At 28.1% G+C, this 22,293-nt stretch overlaps 3 protein-coding genes across 6 annotated transcripts; 2 read left to right on the top strand and 1 right to left on the bottom strand.

The window, feature by feature from the left end:
- Window positions 1–292: 292 nt before the first annotated feature.
- On the top strand, window positions 293–2,710 carry LOC114125469 (uncharacterized). 3 transcript variants are annotated; one of them, XM_050202325.1, is made up of 3 exons: window positions 293–468; window positions 550–1,000; window positions 2,032–2,710. In XM_050202325.1, the coding sequence occupies exons 2-3, from the start codon at window positions 655–657 to the stop codon at window positions 2,646–2,648; spliced, it is 963 nt and encodes a 320-aa protein (XP_050058282.1). In that variant the 5' UTR covers window positions 293–468; window positions 550–654; the 3' UTR covers window positions 2,649–2,710. The 3 variants fall into 3 exon arrangements, with proteins under 3 accessions (XP_050058282.1, XP_050058283.1, XP_027844933.1); XM_050202326.1 differs by having other exon boundaries at window positions 402–486; XM_027989132.2 differs by lacking the exon at window positions 293–468 and having other exon boundaries at window positions 482–1,000.
- A 1,535-nt stretch (window positions 2,711–4,245) lies between these two features.
- On the bottom strand, window positions 4,246–6,505 carry LOC114125466 (chromatin complexes subunit BAP18). The gene is made up of 4 exons (XM_027989127.2): window positions 5,999–6,505; window positions 5,826–5,923; window positions 5,641–5,739; window positions 4,246–5,406 (listed from the first exon to the last, which is right to left on the bottom strand). Exons 1-4 carry the CDS (start codon window positions 6,023–6,025, stop codon window positions 5,160–5,162), a joined length of 471 nt encoding a protein of 156 aa, XP_027844928.1. The 5' UTR covers window positions 6,026–6,505; the 3' UTR covers window positions 4,246–5,159.
- Window positions 6,506–6,659: 154 nt separating this feature from the next.
- LOC114125465 (spectrin alpha chain) lies at window positions 6,660–21,722 on the top strand. 2 transcript variants are annotated; one of them, XM_027989124.2, is made up of 40 exons: window positions 6,660–6,848; window positions 8,654–8,814; window positions 8,890–8,985; window positions 9,046–9,181; window positions 9,459–9,589; window positions 9,666–9,854; window positions 9,921–10,109; window positions 10,397–10,735; window positions 10,794–11,030; window positions 11,127–11,315; window positions 11,395–11,550; window positions 11,618–11,750; window positions 11,811–11,995; window positions 12,105–12,257; window positions 12,332–12,491; window positions 12,572–12,777; window positions 13,161–13,388; window positions 13,489–13,623; window positions 13,937–14,200; window positions 14,266–14,457; window positions 15,057–15,293; window positions 15,360–15,641; window positions 15,783–15,824; window positions 16,845–16,993; window positions 17,056–17,251; window positions 17,313–17,711; window positions 17,773–18,028; window positions 18,178–18,373; window positions 18,445–18,631; window positions 18,687–18,817; window positions 18,924–19,128; window positions 19,195–19,399; window positions 19,485–19,605; window positions 19,695–19,914; window positions 19,981–20,243; window positions 20,315–20,369; window positions 20,435–20,529; window positions 20,594–20,877; window positions 20,939–21,105; window positions 21,182–21,722. In XM_027989124.2, the coding sequence occupies exons 2-40, from the start codon at window positions 8,665–8,667 to the stop codon at window positions 21,308–21,310; spliced, it is 7,287 nt and encodes a 2,428-aa protein (XP_027844925.2). In that variant the 5' UTR covers window positions 6,660–6,848; window positions 8,654–8,664; the 3' UTR covers window positions 21,311–21,722. The 2 variants fall into 2 exon arrangements, with proteins under 2 accessions (XP_027844925.2, XP_050058281.1); XM_050202324.1 differs by lacking the exon at window positions 15,783–15,824.
- The last annotated feature ends 571 nt before the right edge of the window (window positions 21,723–22,293 follow it).

The raw sequence follows: 22,293 nt of genomic DNA, 5'->3' as shown, positions 1-22,293 counted from the left end.
TAAATCAAATCGGGTAGCCGGGTAGGTACAGCCAATCTAATAATATTTTAAGTTCCAGTCATCAATAATGATCAATGTTTAACCTAACCTTGCACTTTAGCAAACAAGTTTATCTAATAGGTTTACGCCACATAATATTATATAGGAACATTTATAGACTATATAGTATTAGTATCTATAATATCTATGTATTTACAGTATAAAATATTACCGATTTTACAGTTGAATAATTATTTCATTGTTTAATATTTTTACACGAAGTGATTATACTGGCTAGTATAATTGTTTTTTATGTTTTATAGGTGTTAAGTTTATTGAAAAATGTTGAAATTTTCATAGCTACGCTTAAACACGAATTAGGTACCGAATATAAAGCGATGTCTGCAGCAATACGATATCGGATAGGTATACCATCATATTTTAAGTATACGTTTATCAACATTTTATGAAAATCCACGAGAATAAATAGTAATTAATAATTATTAGGTATACCTTTACTATATTTTCGTCAAGCTATTCATATAAATCCTTTCATTTATTTATATATAGGTACCTACAATGTACCTCTACTACGTATATTATAAATTATAATATCCAGTAAACATTATAATATCCATTTATATACTTATACATTGAGTTATTGAATTTGTGACAATGATCGTCATTGGTGAATATAACTACTGTGCGATCGATGTATCTCGTTTAGTAGTAATTATTATTGTCGTACAAGCGTATTCCGTGCCGTCAACCTCGGCCGTTGACATTAACCACAGCGAAGATTATGATACAAACATGTTTAATTGGATGGACGACGAAGACGATGATGAAGACGACGAAACAGACGACTTACCACCTGTGCTAGTCGACGACATCGTTTCGGCTGGAAAAATGGTCGCGTTTTTCGAAAAGTTGAATTCGCTGCGCAAGCGACGCCGCGAAGACCGTTCGAAATCAACAAACCATTATTCCTCACAACAGCCGTTTGGACTCGATCGCGGTGGTTAGTGAAAATTCGAAATTTTGAATTATATTTTATTATTTATTATATTCAATATTATGATTATATTTTTTTGGATCTACCAGCTATGTTCACTCTACAGTATGATTTATTACTATAATAATAATAATTGTTTATTCAAATGAATAAAAACGGGCAAATGCCCGGGTCCATTTCTACGTCCCCCCAATTTGATAATAAAATACTGTAGTATTTATTATCAATTTTATCACCACCTATTATATAGTATCTTCTTTCCAAAAAACTCATAACAATTTATTAGATCAAATTTTATTTTTACATTTATAAAAAAAATAAAAAAAGTTATTACATAATAAATTATATAAATACTCTTGAAGTACAAAAAAATATCTATTAATCAGTACTAGAGATTATTAGTTAAAAATTATGCATCCATGATGATGAATATTGTGTATACTACACAGGACGGCATTAGTATTTGATACCATAATCGTCATTACAATATTATTATATGATAATATATTAATATATATATATAATCAGGCGTATATCCAGAAGGGATATACAGGTGTAGTAACGCCCCCCCCCCTCAAACGTGGTATACTTAATATGTTTTAACAAGATAAAGATGCATCATAAGCACGATTTATCTTAAATCGATATAATGATATATGTGAAAAATACAAATATACATAAAGTAATCAATTTTGTGTGTATAATTTGGTCAATTAATATTGAATAACACCCCCCCCCCTTAGAAATTTCTAGCCACGCGCCTGTATATAATATTATATTATAATTATATATATGTTAATACAAAAACAAAATTAGATAGAACTTACTTATATATTGTACGCACAACTTCAGAAATTTGATTTCCCGACCAGGTAACACATTTTTATCTCTATAATAAATGAATAAAATATAAGCAATATCATGTATAACTTTTTAATACTTTTTCCAGTATGCATATTTATTGCGTTTAAAGATTTATTACGGTTCTTCTTATTGTAATTTTTAATATACTAATAAATATTACATGCATCGTGCAGTACCTGTTGGAACAGAATCACTAGACGAGGCTGTGGCGGCGATGGACTACACAGCAATAGAAGTCGGAAATCGCGGCGTTATCGAAACACGGGATAAATCGGCGACATCAATAACAACGAGTGGCGAGGAGACGGTGTCAGTGGTGACGAATAACGACGATCATTATTATGAGGCTCAGACGACGAAAACGAACTCGGACGGTTACTTGCTGGATTCAGATAGACTTCGGGTCCTGCGAGGGAACGCGACCGTCTGGTATTTACACATGGGTTTGCGAAGCGCGAAATGCTTATGGCGGCAGTATCGAGAAGCGATTACCGAACAAGAAACGTTAGCTGTCCGAGACCGATTCAATAGTTTTGTCCGTTTCTGGACGTTAGCGGTCGCCGTCTCGGTGATCGCCCTGTGGTCCGTCTTCGGATACTTTCACGAGCTGTTCTGTTTTTGCTTCATCGCGCCGCCAGCCGAATACGCCAAAGACGTAAACAGATATCTGATGATGGTACCGCCACACGTAGTAGTGACAAACAAGGGTAAAATGTTCAAGTACCAGCCAACGGCTGAAGAACGTTTTTTATGGGAAAGCGCGAAAACAATCGCAAATTTCAAAATATAAATATTAAATTAAGTACGATTGTTAATAAATTGTTATTAATGTTATTATTTGCAAATATATTACACATGCGTTATCGCTAGACGATTCCATTTATTCGAAACATAATATATTAATAATATTATAAATACATTATTTTTTCTAATTTATATACCAAGGTCCGTATTATAATTTATACAGTACCTACCTAGGTAGGTATTAAGGTATGTATAATGTATACGAATACAATATACTATAATATACGACTATATTTATGACTAGTAAAGCCGTTAATTATTCATTATTAACGCGTTTTCACATAATCATCTCGTAATAAAATGATAACGTTCTAGGTGACTATAAATATTTATTGTTTTAATTACGGTTATTCAGCTTTTAAGTGAGTAATGATCATTTTTAATTTACGCTATGGCTAAAATTCACTTTACCATACGCCTCTCACGAATTTCAAAATTTTTACTTTAAATATTTTTATACTGCTTTAAGAACTGTTTGGATTTTTTTGAGAAAACCATTATATTAGAAGTTATAGCCTTCCAAAGTTTGCAATTTTACATTTATACGCATGCGCGTCACACTACTTCTGCGATGTATTGCCTGTATTATATGTTTATATACGCATAGCTTGCTAAAAATTTGAACATTCGTAAAAAACTAATATTCGAATTTCAAAAACAGATAGAAATGTTCTTACCTTCAAGTTTCATAATAAGACAATTCACTTTAATTTTTATACTAACGGATCTAAACGTGATCTGCTGAGAGCAAAAATTTACTGTGTTTACATCTTACATACCTACTTGTTACTTGTAAGACAGAGACAACACATGCGGGTTTAACTATTGTCCAATATAAATTTGCGGTGGATTTTTTTTTAATTGCAGAAAGTAGGTGTTATGTAAAATACATAAAACATTATACTTTACTAACGTAATGACGTAATTTTTAAGTTAATTCAAGTTTAAATTGTTTTTAACTACCATCAGTCAGGATGATTTTTGATTTTATTTACTAGATATACTATTTTATAGTATTATACATATAGGTTTATTGTACTTTTTTGTTTTATTCCTTCTTTAATTATATTATTTTGTAAAGTAGGTACCTAGATAGTGTACTTACAGTAGCAAACTAGCAACTAGCAAGCATAGGTAAATGTACTAAATATACTCGACCTATTCGAGTCGATTGTCATCTGCAAATCTATAATTACTTAGCAGTTATCATTTTTAATTAATTATCTTAAATTTGTTTTAATGTATCTTGGTAATAATTGAATATACCTACTAAACATAATAATTATGAAATACTGTGATAAAGGATAAACGATAATCGTGTATTATAAATGCCTAGCTACATTGCCTTGTGAAATTTTATGATTTAAATGCGTTAACGAGATAATTATTCAGTTAAATGAAAAATGAACTTGGATCCAATAGTCGAAATCATTGACAATTATTATTTATTATTTATTAGACAAACTCAAAAATTTATTTTAAAAATAATTGTATATCTTATACTTACAAACTGAATTAAAATGTGATCGACATCCATCAGCTTTATACTGATAATTTTAGGATAATTAAAGGTACTACAGAAATATTATAGTTTATTTTAATCCAAAGCACAGAATATATTGATAATTGACAATGACATACATACTCAACAGGTGAGAAATTACTATTTTTAGTTATATTTTTCTATAGAACATACAACTATATTTACATCTTATGAGAACTGCTGTCTGCTAATAAAATATTATTGAAAAACAATCATAAATATAAATATGTATTTAGATAATATAATATTTAGAGTTTAGACTGTGGTATTCAAAATATTTAAATTTTGTCCTAATGTTTAATAAATTTTATTTTACTTCATAGTAAATAATGAAAAAAAAGTTTAAAACAAATATATAATATTTGTAACAATTTATGATTGGTAATTAAAACACCTATCTACCAACTACCAAGTAAATAAATACTGTTCTAAATTGCACTAATCACTTATTATATATAATTATACATACAAAACCTATTCATATTATAAACAATCATTTTACTATCTATTATATCTACATACATTAAGAATGATTTTATTTTAGACAGTTTTATTAATTAAAAATATGTAATACACATTTTATTTTTAGGATTTGACTAAAATTAAACTTAATCGAATGTCAATATCATATGTATTGCTTGGTAGAACAATTAATTAAAAATCAATACTTATCATTGCAAATTTAGGAATGCAATATAATTATTTATCAAATATTTAATTTTGTTCTCTTGTCATGAATATCATAGTACATTGAAATAAACAGAAATAAAAATGACAAATATACATATAAAAATTAAAATTAAAGAAAGAAAAAAAGAAGTAATATATAAATATTTATAAAATGGAGAAAAAAGAGACCATTAAATAAGTAACCATCAATAATTGATCACACAACTTTTTAATTTAAGTTAATTATTGGTATGTCAGGTAAATCTGTTTAGAATTTTATCTTAGCTATTCAATATCAACACCACAATTGAAGCTGTGTCGGTTATTTTCACTAGGAACATCATCTGAACCAGAATTATGTTCTTGAGGTGCATTTAACATGTTTAATGTAACATCAGCAGAGTTACATTTTGTACTAAGTATATTTGTTGATATTGGTGATGTTATGGACATTGGCGTTCTTGTCAATGTAGCAGGATTGATTGCTCGATTCTCATAAGATTTTCTTTTGAGAGTTGTATGTATTTGTGATCTGGAAAGTTTAATTAATGAATTGGAAGATGGGAGAATAAAGATCACTAAATATATATTATGTATATATTTTAATATAAAATCAAAACTATTTACAATTAAGATTAATTTAATAGTGCATTTAGCTTTTTAATAACTAATAAAATATCACTTAGCATTAAAAGCTTCTGAATTTAATATACAAACATTTTGAAAGACCAATGGTTATAACTGATTAATAATATAAAATAATTACACTGTCCGCTGTTTGATTTGGTCGCAGATAATAGCCAAGTCATCTGTGAATTTCTTTACAGCACTTTGAAGCATTTCTATATCATCATCAGTCCATTTGCTAATAGTAATCAAATGCATTAATAAAACTATCCAAAAAATATGAAACATTATATTAATAATATAATTTAATGTTATGCATTATACCTGTTTGGTGTAGGAGTATCGTTTGTGGGTTGCAATGTCAATGTCAACTCGCCTAATCTACTGAATGCAGTACCCGCAGCACTGAAAATCTCACCGACCTAAACAAAACATAAATTATTGAGTATTTAATTATTAAAATATATTATTACTAAAGTATAATGGTAGCGGTTTACTTTAGCCGCTGAACTTTGATTACTCATTTTGTTCACTCGTTAAATTAGGAATACTTTTAAAAACCGTAACTATAAATTTCATAAAACTGTCTAAAATATTAAAATTAAGAATCTATAATTATCCTGTTAAAAAGATTATTATTATTATATTATAAAAAAAATTATTGTTGATTGTTTTGTTTTGATAACATCGAAATTACACAATCGGTGCCGTAAAAGCGATACCACAGAATAGATTACGCGCCATTTTGCTCAAAATTCTTAAGTTCATAAGGATAATGTATGAGTGTGATACTACGATTTAGAATCCTGATACTCAACAGGACGACTAATACGCTATTACATTTCAACAGTCCTTGAATCTCAAAAATGCTTTTTTTAAACAACAAACCAATTAATTAAATGTAAAACACTAAAACATAGGAATTTAGACAACAAATAATAACATTAAGTATCAAGTTTGAAATGTTGAATAGGCAAGGATTTATTTTCATTATTTTCAGCTACTTCTGTCTCTACTGCGGTAACACTGGTCGCGGTATTCTCTGCTTGTACCATAGACATAATAATACTATGGAGGGGGTTCTGTCCGGCGGGCGGCGGCTGCTCCCAACTCCCCGCCCGCCCAACGATCCAATTCTGTCGGTGACGGAGTTGCGAGTTTATTGAACGGGATCTGTTTGTTTTTTTTTTCTCTCATCTCGTATTGTGCTCGTATCTACAGTTATAATAACGCAATTAATCGTGCAGTGTGTCAATAAGTGGCCAGACTTTTATCGAGAAATGACAATTCGTGTATGAAGGAGAAATAAACAAAAATCATACTCATAATTGGTGCCAAGCAAACAAGGTAATTAAATGTTTTGTGTTTCGTGTAATCGATCCCGGCGCCGCTGAAGCCGTGTCGCTTTTTTTTTGCCACACCCAGCTTTGTAGTTTACTGCAAATTTTTCTCATTTTTCATTCCAACGGGTCCACGGGGGTTGTCTGACAACTACACGACCCTTGGGTCTTCGTAATTTATGTCCCAGATCGTACTTGACCTACTACTATTCCTCAATAATGTATTTGTATATCTGTATTCTGTATCTACAATAATACATCATATAATTGACTTACCTTGTTTATAGGCTCTTGGAATCTGATAGTGGTGTATTCATCGTATTATTGTTTAAACCTATAAAGTTTATCCATTTAATTTCATTAATAGAGTTTGTATTTTTATAAATTGACAATATGATATTAGTGTTGGTTTTGCAATGCATGACTCAGTAAAGGTTAACTTGTTACTATTTTTAAAACCTTAATTAATATTTTGTAAAATAGTCATGTAATTAGAGGAATATAGTATGTAAAATAAAATATTACAGATATAGAGCATAGTAAGTAGTGTTTAATTTCCTATTTATTAACATAAAACCAAAATATTAGTAGAATATTAAACACCTTAAATATCTATTTAGTTTAATATAAAAACTTATTAGTTAATGTACCAAGTTTCTTAGTAATAAATTTCTTACTTAGAAATTTAAATAGGTACCTACTTATTGACATTTCTACCTGAATTTAAAGTTGTATAAAGCTTGTCATATGATTATGAAAAATACTTAATTACAATCTATCAAAATATAATGTAAATATACTATTAAGTACTATTATATTTAATATCTAATTATTTTTTAGGATGACTTAGAATATAGTGAGTTGTAGTTGTCTCTCTATACCTGTCCCGGTATTCTCTCATCATTAGTTTAAGAATATTAAATTATCCATTATCAATATTATAAATTGTGATCTATAATAAAATTAAAATAACAAATTGAATATTTTATATGATGTGGTAAAAACAGCTCTTTATTTTAATATAATATTATATTGTACTTAATAAATTTGACCTTGTGATAATTTTACTATTTATTTAAATTTTGTTTGAACTGTTTTAAGTTTAGGATATGCAAATAAAATAAAACTATTATCCCTGTTAATTTAGATAGCATATAAATTCAGATGATTTTGTTGGAAAGATAAGCTAGAAATAAGTGATTTGTTATTTTTAATGGTTAAATTACTATAATTTATTTCAAACATAATAGGCCTAGATTATAAATTAAATTATAAATGCTTGTTTAAAAAAAAAAACTTTTATTCTATTGTAATAAATATTTTGATAGCACCTATTTGTAAATAAATTGTATCTTGTATAGGTTTTTGGGTAATTAGGTAGTTTAAAGTTCAATATTATTTTTTTATTGTGCATACTGTATTATTGTAAATTATACTTATATATATATATATATATATATATGTATATAGATGAAATAATTAAAACTGAAATCATTAAACATTTTAATTGAAAAATTAATATTTTGTGTTTACTATTTACACTACAGTGAACCTGATATCACTAAATATAATAGTACCTACCTTGGTATGATAATCTACTTGTTAGTTTTCATTCATTATTATTTTAAATAATAAATCATTGATAATTATTATTATTTATTATATTTAGCCATCTTGAAAAGATTACTAATTAATTTTCATACTAATGAAATCACTAAAAGATAAAAAAGTTACTGTTTGATGTTTTTATTGATATTTTTACTTAAAATTGTACTTCGATAATTTTAATAAAATACTAATATTTTATTTAAGACATTTTCAAAATGGATCCTCTGGTTCCAAAGGAAGTAAAAATCCTCGAATCTGCCGAGGATATCCAAAATCGTCGTTTTCAAGTACTTGATCGCTATAGTGAATTCAAAGCAGAAGCGCGTTTAAAAAGAGAAAAACTTGAAGATTCTAGAAGATTTCAAGTAATTTAAAATAAAATAATTTCACATTTGAAATATTTTAGAGAAATTCGTATTTTAATTTGTGTTTCATTACAGTATTTTAAAAGAGATGCAGATGAACTTGAGTCTTGGATACTTGAAAAAACACAAGCTGCATCAGATGAAAGTTATAAAGATCCTACAAACTTGCAGGTTATTATTTCTCATTTTATTTTTTATATTAATAAAAACTAATGTAGTATACTTTTTTAGGCCAAAATTCAAAAACACCAAGCGTTTGAAGCCGAAGTTGCTGCACATAGTAATGCAATTGTTGTTTTGGATAACACTGGAATGGGAATGATTAATCAAAATCATTTTGCATCATCTGAAATACGTCAAAGACTTGGTAATTAAAATGTGTATTAATAAATTTTTTATGAAACATTATTTAATTGAAATACTTTTGTGATATAATAAAACGATTGTGATCAAATTCTTAGATTACTGGAGATTTCCAACATTTTTGTTGCATAAACTTTAAATTATTGATATTATGTATTACAAACATATTTTAAACAAATAACAAAATGTAAATTTTGATATATAATTGCAATACATTTTAAATACTATTATGAAAATAAAAATGTAGATAAATATTAATGTTAAATAACAAACTATTTTAGAACAATTACATAAAGATTGGGATTTACTTTTGTCAAAATTGGCTGAAAAAGGTGTTAAATTACAACAAGCTTTGGTTTTAGTTCAATTCTTAAGACAATGTGATGAGGTTATGTTTTGGATTAATGACAAGGTAAAGAATAAATTTGAGTTGAATGAAAAAAAAAATGTTTAATCTATTTATTAATCAATACTGATATTATGTTTAGGAAACTTTTGTTACTACTGATGAGTTTGGTGCCGATCTGGAACACGTAGAAGTATTGCAACGTAAATTTGATGAATTTCAAAAGGATATGACATCACAAGAATACCGTGTTACTGAAGTAAATGACTTAGCTTCGAAATTAGTTCTGGAAGGACATCCAGAAAGAGAGACAATTTTGAAAAAAAAAGAGGTAAATAAACAACTATACTGTTTAAAATTTATTTATACACATATAAATTTGAATTTATATATTTAGGATTTAAATGAAGCATGGACTCGGCTTAAACAATTAACTTTAATGAGACAAGAACGATTATTTGGAGCTCATGAGATACAACGTTTTAATCGTGATGCTGATGAAACCGTAGCTTGGATATCTGAAAAAGATGGTATATTGTCTTCTGAAGACTACGGAAGAGATTTAGCTAGTGTGCAAACACTTCAGGTTTGTTATGAAAATATATATTAATAACTAACATAGCAATTATTTATTATTTATTTAGTAGCATAGTTGATGTAGTACTATGTGTAGGTTTGACATTATTAACTTGCTAATTCTTATAATGTTGAATTCACACTAAAGCATTTTGTGTAGACTTTAACGTATTCAACTTGTAAGTTATATGTTATCAACATACTAAATTAATGAGGCACAACATGGTATAGAATGAACTCTGCCTATTTTTATAGTCAAATTAATAAAAAATGTTGTATGATATTTTCTTATTTTAGAGAAAACATGAAGGAGTTGAAAGAGATTTAGCAGCTTTAGAAGATAAAGTTTCAATTTTGGGCCAAGAAGCAGATCGTTTGTGTGGAATTCACGCTGATCATAGTTCACAGATTCAAAATAAACGCGGAGAAATTGTTGCTTATTGGGAACGTCTAACTGCTAAAGCACAGGAACGTCGACAAAAGTTAGACGAATCTTATTTACTTCAACGTTTCTTAGCTGATTTCCGTGATTTAACTTCTTGGATTAATGATATGAAGGCAATAATATATTCTGATGAATTAGCAAAGGATGTAGCTGGTGCTGAAGCTTTACTTGAAAGACATCAAGAACATAAAGTATGTAAATAATTATATTTCAAATTTAATTTTTAATTAACACTAATTGTTTGAATAGGGAGAAATTGATGCTCGTGAAGATAGTTTCCGCATTGCATTAGAATCTGGAGAACACATATTAAAAAGTGAAAATGCTCCTACATTAGTTAGTGAAAACTTAAGTAATTTGATCAGTGAAAAGAGCTCGTTGTTAGCTTTATGGGAAGAAAGACGTATATTGTATGAACAATGCATGGATTTACAATTATTTTATCGTGATACCGAACAAGCTGATACATGGATGGCCAAACAAGAAGTATGTATACTTAAACATGTATAATTAATATAAAAATATGTCATAAATCATGATGGATAAATCAAATCATTTAAAATATATATTTTTTTTCTATAGGCATTCTTATCCAATGAAGATTTGGGCGATTCTCTAGATAGTGTTGAAGCATTGATTAAAAAACATGAAGATTTTGAAAAATCTTTAGCTGCCCAGGAAGAAAAAATTAAAGCTCTTGATGAATTTGCTACAAAATTAATTGAAGGACAACATTATGCCACTGAAGATGTTGCTCAACGTCGTGAAATGGTAAATATTTATTATAAAAATTGAAAATATCAAAACTACTTTTTTATTCTAAACAATTTTTAATATAAATGATTTTTAGTTATTAGAGAGACGTACAGCATTACTTGCAAAATCTTCACAAAGACGAAGTGTTCTTGAGGATTCTTATAGACTTCAACAATTTGAAAGGGATTGTGATGAAACTAAAGGATGGATTAATGAAAAATTAAAATTTGCCAATGACGATAGTTATCTTGTAAGTTTTATTAGTTTTTTATTTATTTTAAATATATATAATATAATTTAGTATTATTGTTTATTAGGACCCAACCAATTTGAATGGAAAAGTTCAGAAACATCAAAACTTTGAACAAGAACTTAATGCTAACAAATCTCGTATGGAAGAAATTACTTCTACTGGACATACACTTATTGAATCTAAACACTATGCTCTGAGTAAGAAAGTTTTATGTTATGAAAATTTTTCTTATTTAAAAAATATCCTTTAATTCTTAGGTCGTATTCAACTAAGAATGGATGAAATTGTTCATTTATGGGAGAATTTAGTTACTGCATCGGGACAAAAAGGATCTAAGCTACGTGAAGCTGCACAACAACAGCAATTTAATCGTACTGTTGAAGATATAGAATTATGGTTGTCAGAAGTTGAAGGACAATTATTAAGCGAAGATTATGGAAAAGTAATTTTTACTATTATTACATCTGTTATATTAAGCTATTTTCTTAGATAATTGTACTACTAACAGTTTATTCTTTATACTTAAATTAACATTTATTCATATTTTTTAGGATTTAACTAGTGTACAAAATCTTCAAAAGAAACATACTTTGTTGGAAGCTGATGTTGCTTCACATCAAGATAGAATTGAAGGTGTTAAGATAACAGCTGATCAGTTTGTTGAAGGAGGTCATTTTGATGCAGACAACATTCGTGCAAAACAAGTAATTACTTTGTTTTATAATTTTTTTGGTAAAAAACCCCTTATTTATTATTTAACATTTTGTCTCTATATTAGGTTGTATTATGTGATCGTTATTCATCATTAAAAAAACCTATGGAAACACGCAGACAACGTCTAGCAGATTCCCTGTTAGCACAGCAATTATTTAGAGATGTTGAAGATGAAGAAGCTTGGATTCGTGAAAAAGAACCTGTAGCAGCATCAACTAATCGAGGTAAAAACAATTTATATTGTTATATAAATTTTTATAATTTAAAATTAAAAATGTAAAATATAAAATAATTAAATTTATAGGTCGTGACTTAATTGGTGTACAAAATTTAATGAAGAAACATCAAGCTGTTGTAGCTGAAATCAACAATCATGAATCCCGTATAGCTGCTGTGACTCAAGCTGGACAACAAATGGTCGATGCTAAACATTTTGCTTCAGAAGACATAAAACAACGTTTAGCCAATCTCAATAAACATTGGAATCATCTTAAAGAAAAAGCATATCAGGTAGACATTTATTATTATAGTTAATGATAGTTTGATTTAGTTTTTTAATTAATACTGTTAAATAAATTAAAAACTGTTTAAACGCTGTTCACACAATATAGGAAAACAAACTTTTACACGAGTTCCTTATATTATTCAAAAGCTACTCAGCTAATACTAACTAACATAGAACAAAAGAACTTATTCTAACATAACTACTTTAATATAATATAAGATATGAATAGACATAGAAATCTCTTTATAGTCCAACCAACAACATTTTAACTATACTTAATATTGTTTAGTATCAAAATCTATTATTATTCTTATCTCACTGAAAGTCCTACTAAGTGTATATTATTTATTTATTTTTTTTTTATAAAGTATAATTATTCTATTTTCAGCGCAAACAAGATTTAGAAGATTCTCTTCAAGCGCATCAGTACTTTGCTGACGCTAATGAAGCAGAATCTTGGGTTAAAGAAAAAGAACCAATGGTATTAAGTCAAGATTATGGAAGAGATGAAGATTCATCTGAAGCTTTGTTAAAAAAGCACGAAGCCTTATTGTCAGATTTAGAAGCATTTAAAACTACAGTTGGATCTCTTTCAGAACAAGCTGCTGCATGCAAGGTATAACATTGTTTAGTCTAAAACTGTTGAATGTATTGTTTCTATTTTTTTTAAAATTATTCTTAAAATTATAAAATGCATTTTTATTTCATAATTTTAGCAACAAGAAACTCCTGTAGTTGATGTTAGTGGAAAGGAATGTGTAATGGCATTATTTGATTATACTGAAAAGTCACCAAGAGAAGTTTCTATGAAGAAAGGAGATGTTTTAATTCTATTAAACTCTAATAATAAAGTATGTAATTTTAATATTTACAAATTTCCTATATTATCAGTAGTTTTTATATTTTACAATATTTCTTAATATATATTCACAATCAACCAACTATTATTTGATATATAACCTGTACTCTATCCAGCGAGAAAATGCTCCGCAGGCCAACCAAAATCAGTTTTACTCCTCCATCCTCAAGTGTCACCCTGCTATGCCGTTATGGGGAACTGGTTTTTAGGTTTTTATAGCAGGGTGATGCTGAAGGATGCGCAATATCAACATTTTCTCTTGCTGGACAAAGTATATTATACATTGTTAATGTTTCATATTTTAGGAATGGTGGAAAGTAGAAGTAAATGATCGTCAAGGATTTGTCCCAGCTCCTTATGTAAAGCGACTTGAAGTTTCTGGTTTGAGTGCATCTCAACAACATTTGGCTACTGGTGGATCTATTGCAGCTAGACAAGCACAAATTGAAGCCCAATATTCAAGACTTTTAAATCTAGCTAAAGAACGACAAACTAAACTCGCTGAAACTGTTAAAGCATATGTACTAGTTAGAGAAGCTGCAGAATTAGCCACATGGATCAAAGATAAGGTTATTTCATATTTTACACACTAATAAGTGTTAATATGGTTATTAACTAATGTTCAATAATTTAGGAAAACCATGCCCAAGTACAAGATGTAGGAGAAGATCTAGAACAAGTGGAAGTCATGCAAAAGAAATTTGATGATTTCCAATCTGATTTGAAAGCTAATGAAGTACGATTAGCTGAAATGAACGAAATAGCAATGCAGTTAATGAGTTTAGGACAAACAGAAGCAGCATTGAAAATAAACACTCAAATTCAGGTATTTAAAATAATTACTACTGTTGTCTGTTACTGTTTATGGATATTAGTTTGAACCTATAGGTATTTTATACTTTTATGTGATTTTAACCAATGACTACAGTAATTATAATAAATTATGTACTACAGTGTGCATAATATACAGCAACACTGAATATTTGAGCAAAATAACTTTAAATTTTATTTGGGGTAATTTATCTGCACAAAGAATAAAAATTATACAAAGCAGTATAAATAATAGAAAATCACATAGTAATTTAGTAATAGAATAGAAAAGGTTGCATTTTGCAAAACATTGCATTTTTATTTTTATTCCTTATACCGTGTACACAGTTCTATGTAATTTTGTATGATTTTTAGTCATTCACAATCACTTAATTTTTAAGATAGAAAATAAAATAAAGATATAAAATTTCTGAAAAATTAATTTAATTAAAATTTAAACTGATGGGAGGGTAGATAATTTAAGAAAAAAAAATCACTATGTAAATAAGTTTATTTGTAACCAATTATTTTAATTATTAAATACTTTAATAGGTATATTTAAATATACCAAGTTAAATGTATTTGCTTATTTTAATTATCAACAATATTGAATAGGATTTGAATGAGAAATGGACATCTCTTCAACAACTTACTCAAGCCCGAGCTACACAATTAGGATCAGCTCATGAAGTACAAAGATTCCATAGAGATGTTGATGAGACACGTGATTGGATTCGTGAAAAAGATGATGCTCTTAATAATGATGATCTTGGTAAAGATTTAAGAAGTGTTCAGGCTTTACAGCGTAAGCATGAAGGATTAGAACGTGATTTGGCTGCATTACAAGATAAGGTTGGAAATATATTTTGTTACATTATAAAATAAAAGTTCAAATGTAAAATAAGCTGTTTTTAATAGATTCGCCAATTAGATGAAACTGCTAATCGCTTAATGAACACACATCCTGAATCTCGTGATAATACTTACATGAAACAAAGAGAAATTAATGAAGAATGGACTCAATTAACTGCCAAAGCTAATACAAGAAAGGAGAAACTTTTAGATTCTTATGATTTGCAGAGATTCTTGTCTGATTATCGTGATTTGATGTCTTGGATTAATTCAATGATGGGCTTAGTTTCTAGTGATGAATTAGCATCAGATGTCACTGGAGCTGAAGCATTATTGGAACGTCATCAGGTAAAGTAAACAATTAAAATAATTGAAAATTTTAGGTTCAAATATTGGGCTTATGTTTTAAAATATCCACAGTATCAAATAAAGTATAATTATTTTTTTATTATGTCAAACATATGTATTTATGTTCTATCATTTTTGTAGAGTTTGAGAGCTGAAATAGACTATCGTTATGGTATAGCTCAGGTATAAAATGAAGTATTGGTTTTTGTGTATATGTCATTTAAAGTTTGCACTTCACTGACACTATTAAATATATTTATAAGTTTGGTTTTTCACATTCTAAAAAATAAGAATAGTATTTATTTACTCAATACTATTAATTAATAAACTATAGTGCCTAGATTATTATGAATAGATTATACTTGCTCATTTATTTTTTATTTTTAGTCTACTTTGAATATTCAGTAATTATTGAACTGAATGTATATTTTTTCTTTCTTAATTGAAACAAGTTTTATAATTGAACATTTTTAAAAATACCATTTTGTTCACAATACTTTACTTCTGTAAATGTTATTCAGTGCACTTAAATGTTGTATATACTACAATACTATATTAATTGTCAATATAAAAATATTTAAAAAATAATATTTTCGTATAAAGTGACAAAAACTTAGTATTAATAGACATTATTCCATTACTCAAAATTGTTTCAAGAAAAATGTAAATGTCAAATAACATTGTTTATCCTTTTATTAATTATTATGATCACTAAGTAATAGAATTAATATTTAAATTTAAAATTAGTCAAAATGTACTTACATTTTATTTTATAAATTACTAAAGAATAGTACAATTTTACTTTTACAGACAAATTTAAATGAATACTTGGGCCTTGTTAGTAAATCAAATTAAATAAACTCATTGTTTATTAATGTTTAGTAATGTTACTTTTTTTTTTATTATGAGAGTGTTATTACTTATAAGTTATAACTTATGATGTTACAGTCATTCAATTAATAAGAAATTGTACACTAATAAAATACATCTACGATTTTTTCACTCAAAATAGAAGTTTTAGACATTTTTAAACTAATATTAATACTATCTAATAAGTAATGATTATTAATAACATTTTACTGATGATATTTCTTCTGTCTTTAGTATTACTAAAAAAATTAATATATCATTCTGCTACACTTTTTTTCACTATTTAGATTAAAATTATTATTATACTTTTTTTATACTAATTTTATATTTTAGGAACATCGTACAGAAATTGATGCTCGTACTGGTACCTTCCAAACATTTGAAATGTTCGGACAGCAACTTTTACAATCAGGACATTATGCTAGTGTTGAAATACAAGAAAAAATTGAAAGCATGACTGAAGCTAGACAAGAGTTAGAAGAGTAAGTTTTCAATTGGTAAAAATATTTTTTCTCGGTCTATTAACATACAATTTTAAACATAGAGCATGGATAAACCGCCGAATGCAATTAGATCAATGCTTGGAACTTCAATTATTCTACAGAGATTGTGAACAGGCTGAAAACTGGATGTCAGCTAGAGAGGCGTTCCTTGCATCTGAAGAAGTGGATTCTAAGGGAGATAATGTTGAAGCTTTAATTAAAAAACATGAAGATTTTGATAAAGCTATTAATGCACATGTATGGTTATTTTTGAAATGAATATTTTCATAGTTATAATTTTAAATGTACATATTTACAGGAAGAGAAAATTGCAGCTTTACAAACATTAGCTGATCAATTAATGGCCGCTCAACATTATGCTGCTACTCCAATTGATGAAAAAAGGCAACAAGTTTTAAATAGATGGCGTCATTTGAAAGAGGCTTTAATTGAAAAAAGATCAAAATTAGGCGAATCACAGACATTACAGCAGTTCAGTAGAGATGCTGATGAGATTGAGAACTGGATCGCAGAAAAACTTCAATTGGCTACAGAGGAAAGTTATAAGGACCCAGCAAATATTCAATCTAAACATCAAAAGCATCAAGCATTTGAAGCAGAATTAGCGGCTAACGCTGACCGAATTCAAAGTGTTTTAGGCATGGGACAGAATTTGATTGATAAACATCAATGTGCCGGATCAGATGAAGCTGTTCAGGTACTAATTAAACCATCAAATGTATGTTTCACATTAATATTAATATATATTTTTAATTTAGTCAAGATTAGGATCAATTGCCGATCAATGGGAATATTTGACTCAAAAAACAACTGAGAAATCATTGAAACTTAAGGAAGCAAACAAACAGCGTACCTATATTGCTGCTGTTAAAGATTTAGATTTCTGGTTGGGTGAAGTAGAATCATTGTTAACATCTGAAGATTCTGGAAAGGATTTGGCATCTGTTCAAAATCTAATTAAAAAACATCAACTTGTTGAAGCTGATATTCAGGCACATGAAGATCGTATTAGAGGTTAATATTGTTAAATAATAAATAATGTTAACTTAAAATTAAAACTTTAAAGTTCAAAGTTTTTATATTTCTTAAAATATTATATCATTAATCATTATATTTTGTATTTTTTTAAAATAATTTAATGGCTAATACATTTGTTTTTTCAGATATGAATGGTCAAGCTGATTCATTAATTGAGAGTGGTCAATTTGAAGCAGGAAGTATCCAGGAACGTCGTAGTTCTATCAATGAAAGATATGAACGTATTAGGAATTTGGCAGCACATCGCCAAGCTCGTTTAAATGAAGCTAATACTTTACATCAATTCTTCAGAGATATTGCTGATGAAGAATCATGGATTAAGTAAGTTATATATATTATAGTAATTATATTATATAATATATATTAATAATTTTGTTTATTATTATTTATAGAGAGAAAAAACTTTTAGTTGGATCTGATGATTATGGCCGTGATTTAACTGGTGTTCAAAATCTTAAAAAAAAACATAAGCGACTTGAAGCAGAATTGGCATCACATGAACCTGCTATACAATCAGTACAAGAAGCTGGAGAAAAATTAATGGATGTTTCTAACCTCGGTGTTCCTGAAATTGAACAGGTAAGTTTTTTAATTCTTTAAAAAGATTTTGTTGACATTTATTTTGTTTTTTAAGAGATTGAAATTACTAAATCAAGCATGGGATGAATTGAAACAAATGGCTTCAAACCGAGGAAAAAAATTAGATGAGTCTTTAACCTATCAACAATTTTTGGCCAAAGTAGAAGAAGAAGAAGCTTGGATCAGGTAAATGCACTTGCAATTATTTTGATTGTGTGTGTAATTTAGATGGGAAAACTATACTTTGTATTTATGTCATATGTCAATTATTTTATTTATTTTATTATTTCAGTGAAAAACATCAATTATTATCTGTAGAAGATTTTGGAGATACTATGGCAGCTGTACAAGGTCTTTTGAAAAAACATGATGCATTTGAAACTGATTTTGCTGTTCATCGTGACCGTTGTGAACAAATAAGCCATGGAGGTATTGACCTTGCAGATTCAAAGAACCATCATGCAGATAGTATATTACAGCGTTGCCAACAACTTCAGGTATTTTTATAAATTTACTTAAATCTAAAATTTGAAATGGTTATTAAATGTGTGTTACATAAATAGATTAAATTGGACAATTTATCTGCATTGGCTGCTAAACGCAAGTCCAAGTTGATGGATAATTCTGCTTACTTACAATTTATGTGGAAAGCTGATGTTGTTGAATCATGGATTGCTGATAAAGAAACTCATGTCAGATCAGAAGAATATGGTAGAGATTTATCCACTGTTCAAACTTTACTTACTAAGCAAGAGACATTTGATGCTGGTAATAATACAACTGATTGTATTTATTATTTATAAAACGCAATCAACATAAATAATAATAGTTTAAATAATAATAATGTAATTAGGTCTTCATGCGTTTGAACACGAAGGAATACAAAATATCACTGCTCTGAAGGATCAATTGATAACTGCTAATCATAATCAATCAGAAGCTATATTAAAACGACATGCTGATGTGATCGATAGGTACAATTTATAATTTTATTAACTGTATAATATTGTACTTAATTTAATTAATTATTTAATTTAACATAATACTAATAAACATTTTTTAGATGGCAAAAATTATTGGGCGATTCTGATGGCCGTAAACAGCAATTATTACGTATGCAAAACCAATTCCGACAAATTGAAGAACTCTATTTGACTTTTGCTAAAAAAGCTTCTGCTTTTAACTCCTGGTTTGAAAATGCTGAAGAAGATTTAACAGACCCTGTGCGTTGTAATTCTATAGAAGAAATCAGAGCACTTCGCGAAGCACATGCACAATTCCAAGTAAGTAAACTGTTAGAAAAAAAATGTAACTTAATAGTTATTTTAATGTAAATTTATTTAATATAGGCATCACTGACATCTGCTCAGTCAGATTTTGAAGCATTGGCCGCTCTTGATCATCAGATAAAAAGTTTTAATGTTGGTCCTAACCCTTACACATGGTTCACAATGGAAGCTTTAGAAGATACTTGGCGTAATCTTCAGAAAATTATTAAGGAACGAGATATTGAATTAACCAAAGAAGCCCAAAGACAAGATGAAAATGATACACTTCGAAAAGAATTTGCTAAACATGCCAACACTTTCCATCAATGGTTAACTGAAACTAGGTATATATTAAAATTTAAATATCATTAATTTTAGAAGTTATTAATGCCTGCTTAATTCATTTCCATTATAGAACATCGATGATGGAAGGATCTGGTTCGTTAGAACAACAACTGGAAGCCATTAAAGTATTTTAACATTAAATATTTAATTTAATTATGTGTTTTATTTATTCGATTAAATTATTTAACAGCGTAAAGCAACTGAAGTACGTTCTCGTCGTTCAGATTTAAAGAAAATTGAAGACCTTGGGGCTATTCTTGAAGAACATTTGATATTGGACAACAGGTACAATTTCTTTACCAATCTTGTGTTCAACAAAATAAACTAATATAAATCAATCATTGATTAGGTATACGGAACATAGTACAGTTGGTTTAGCTCAGCAATGGGATCAATTAGATCAATTAGGTATGCGAATGCAACACAATCTAGAACAACAAATTCAGGCGAGAAATCAATCAGGCGTCAGTGAAGATGCTCTGAAAGAATTCTCAATGATGTTCAAACACTTTGACAAGGATCGTTCCGGACGTCTTGATAAAACCGAATTCAAATCCTGTTTAAGGGCTTTGGGTTATGATTTACCTATGGTAGAAGAAGGACAACCTGATCCTGAATTCGAAGCAATATTAGGTATTTTGTTTATTAAAATGTTGTTTGTGCAGATATCTAATTTTTTTGGTTTTTTTTTTAGATGTTGTAGATCCAAATCGTGATGGTTATGTATCACTTCAAGAGTACATGGCATTCATGATCAGCAAAGAGACCGAAAATGTACAAAGTTCAGAGGAGATTGAGAATGCATTCAGGGCAATCACTGCTGGTGATAGACCATATGTTACAAAAGAAGAACTGTATGCTGTAAGTATTATTACCTACTCATAAAATATTTGATGGTTATATATATATATGTATAATTGTTTGTGTTTTTTCATAGAACCTTACCAAGGATATGGCTGATTATTGTGTTGCTCGAATGAAACCATTTGTGGATACAAAAACTGAACGACCAATCACTGGGGCTCTTGATTATATAGAGTTTACTAAGACACTTTTCCAAAATTAAAGCATAATATTATATTGCACGCTACATCAGATTTTTATAATAGATTTATTTACGTATACTTAACTATTTAGCTTAAGACTAAATCATGTGAGCAATTTATTAATAATTTGCATTTTAAATGTTATATCAATAAAATATTCTATTTTTATTTTAAGTGTCTAAATTTTAATTGAGAGTGAATTTTTGTTTGATGTATTTTTGTTTGGCATTCAAATGTTGACCATTAATGAATCTACCTACTACTAACATATGTTTTTTTTTTTATTTTATTATTTATTTATTTTATTGTTTAAGAATAGAAAGAGATGATTATATTTATATTTATAAAATTGCTTATGCTTGTGAGTTTTATTCATGCAATTATGTTTTACCTAATTTATTTTTCACATTAAAGTCTCGCCAAATAATAAAATGTGTTGTTTTTTTAATTTTTATTTCTTCTATTAGTGTTCAAAATGTTAAGAATTGGTGACTAAAATTTACTTCATATTATTTAGTTATTTTTTATGAGGTAAATAATATAGTATATCTATTTTTAGATAAATTACCATTTACCATATAGTTTAACAAGTCATTATAGCAGATAGAAGATACTAAGTTATATTATGGTATCAAAAATCATGCTTATATAAATAAACCTAAACCTTATACATCATTAATGTGGTGTAAAAGTTTGACAGTTTACAGAAACTCGTACCTATACTAGCTGATCTCACATAGTGTTGCCCATGACAAATTAAATGTCATTATATTAACTCTGTCTTAAAATAATATACAATTATAGCTGACCATGTGCACTATGTTGCCTGTTAAAAATGGCAACTCAATTATAAATTTCTAACTTTATTTTATTTGTTATTTAACATTCGGTTTAATGGTGTTCAAAATTTAAACATTTTCATTGACCATTTTAAATTTCAAAAAACTTATGCAAGCACCCACTTTAAAATGCTTTCTTATTACCAACTAAATTTGTGATACCT

The sequence above is a fragment of the Aphis gossypii genome, chromosome 2 (genome assembly GCF_020184175.1).
Source record: "Aphis gossypii isolate Hap1 chromosome 2, ASM2018417v2, whole genome shotgun sequence".
NCBI classification, from domain to species: domain Eukaryota; kingdom Metazoa; phylum Arthropoda; class Insecta; order Hemiptera; family Aphididae; genus Aphis; species Aphis gossypii.
The sequence above is the reverse complement of the archived record's forward strand: the minus strand, read 5'-3'. Positions and strand labels throughout refer to the sequence as shown.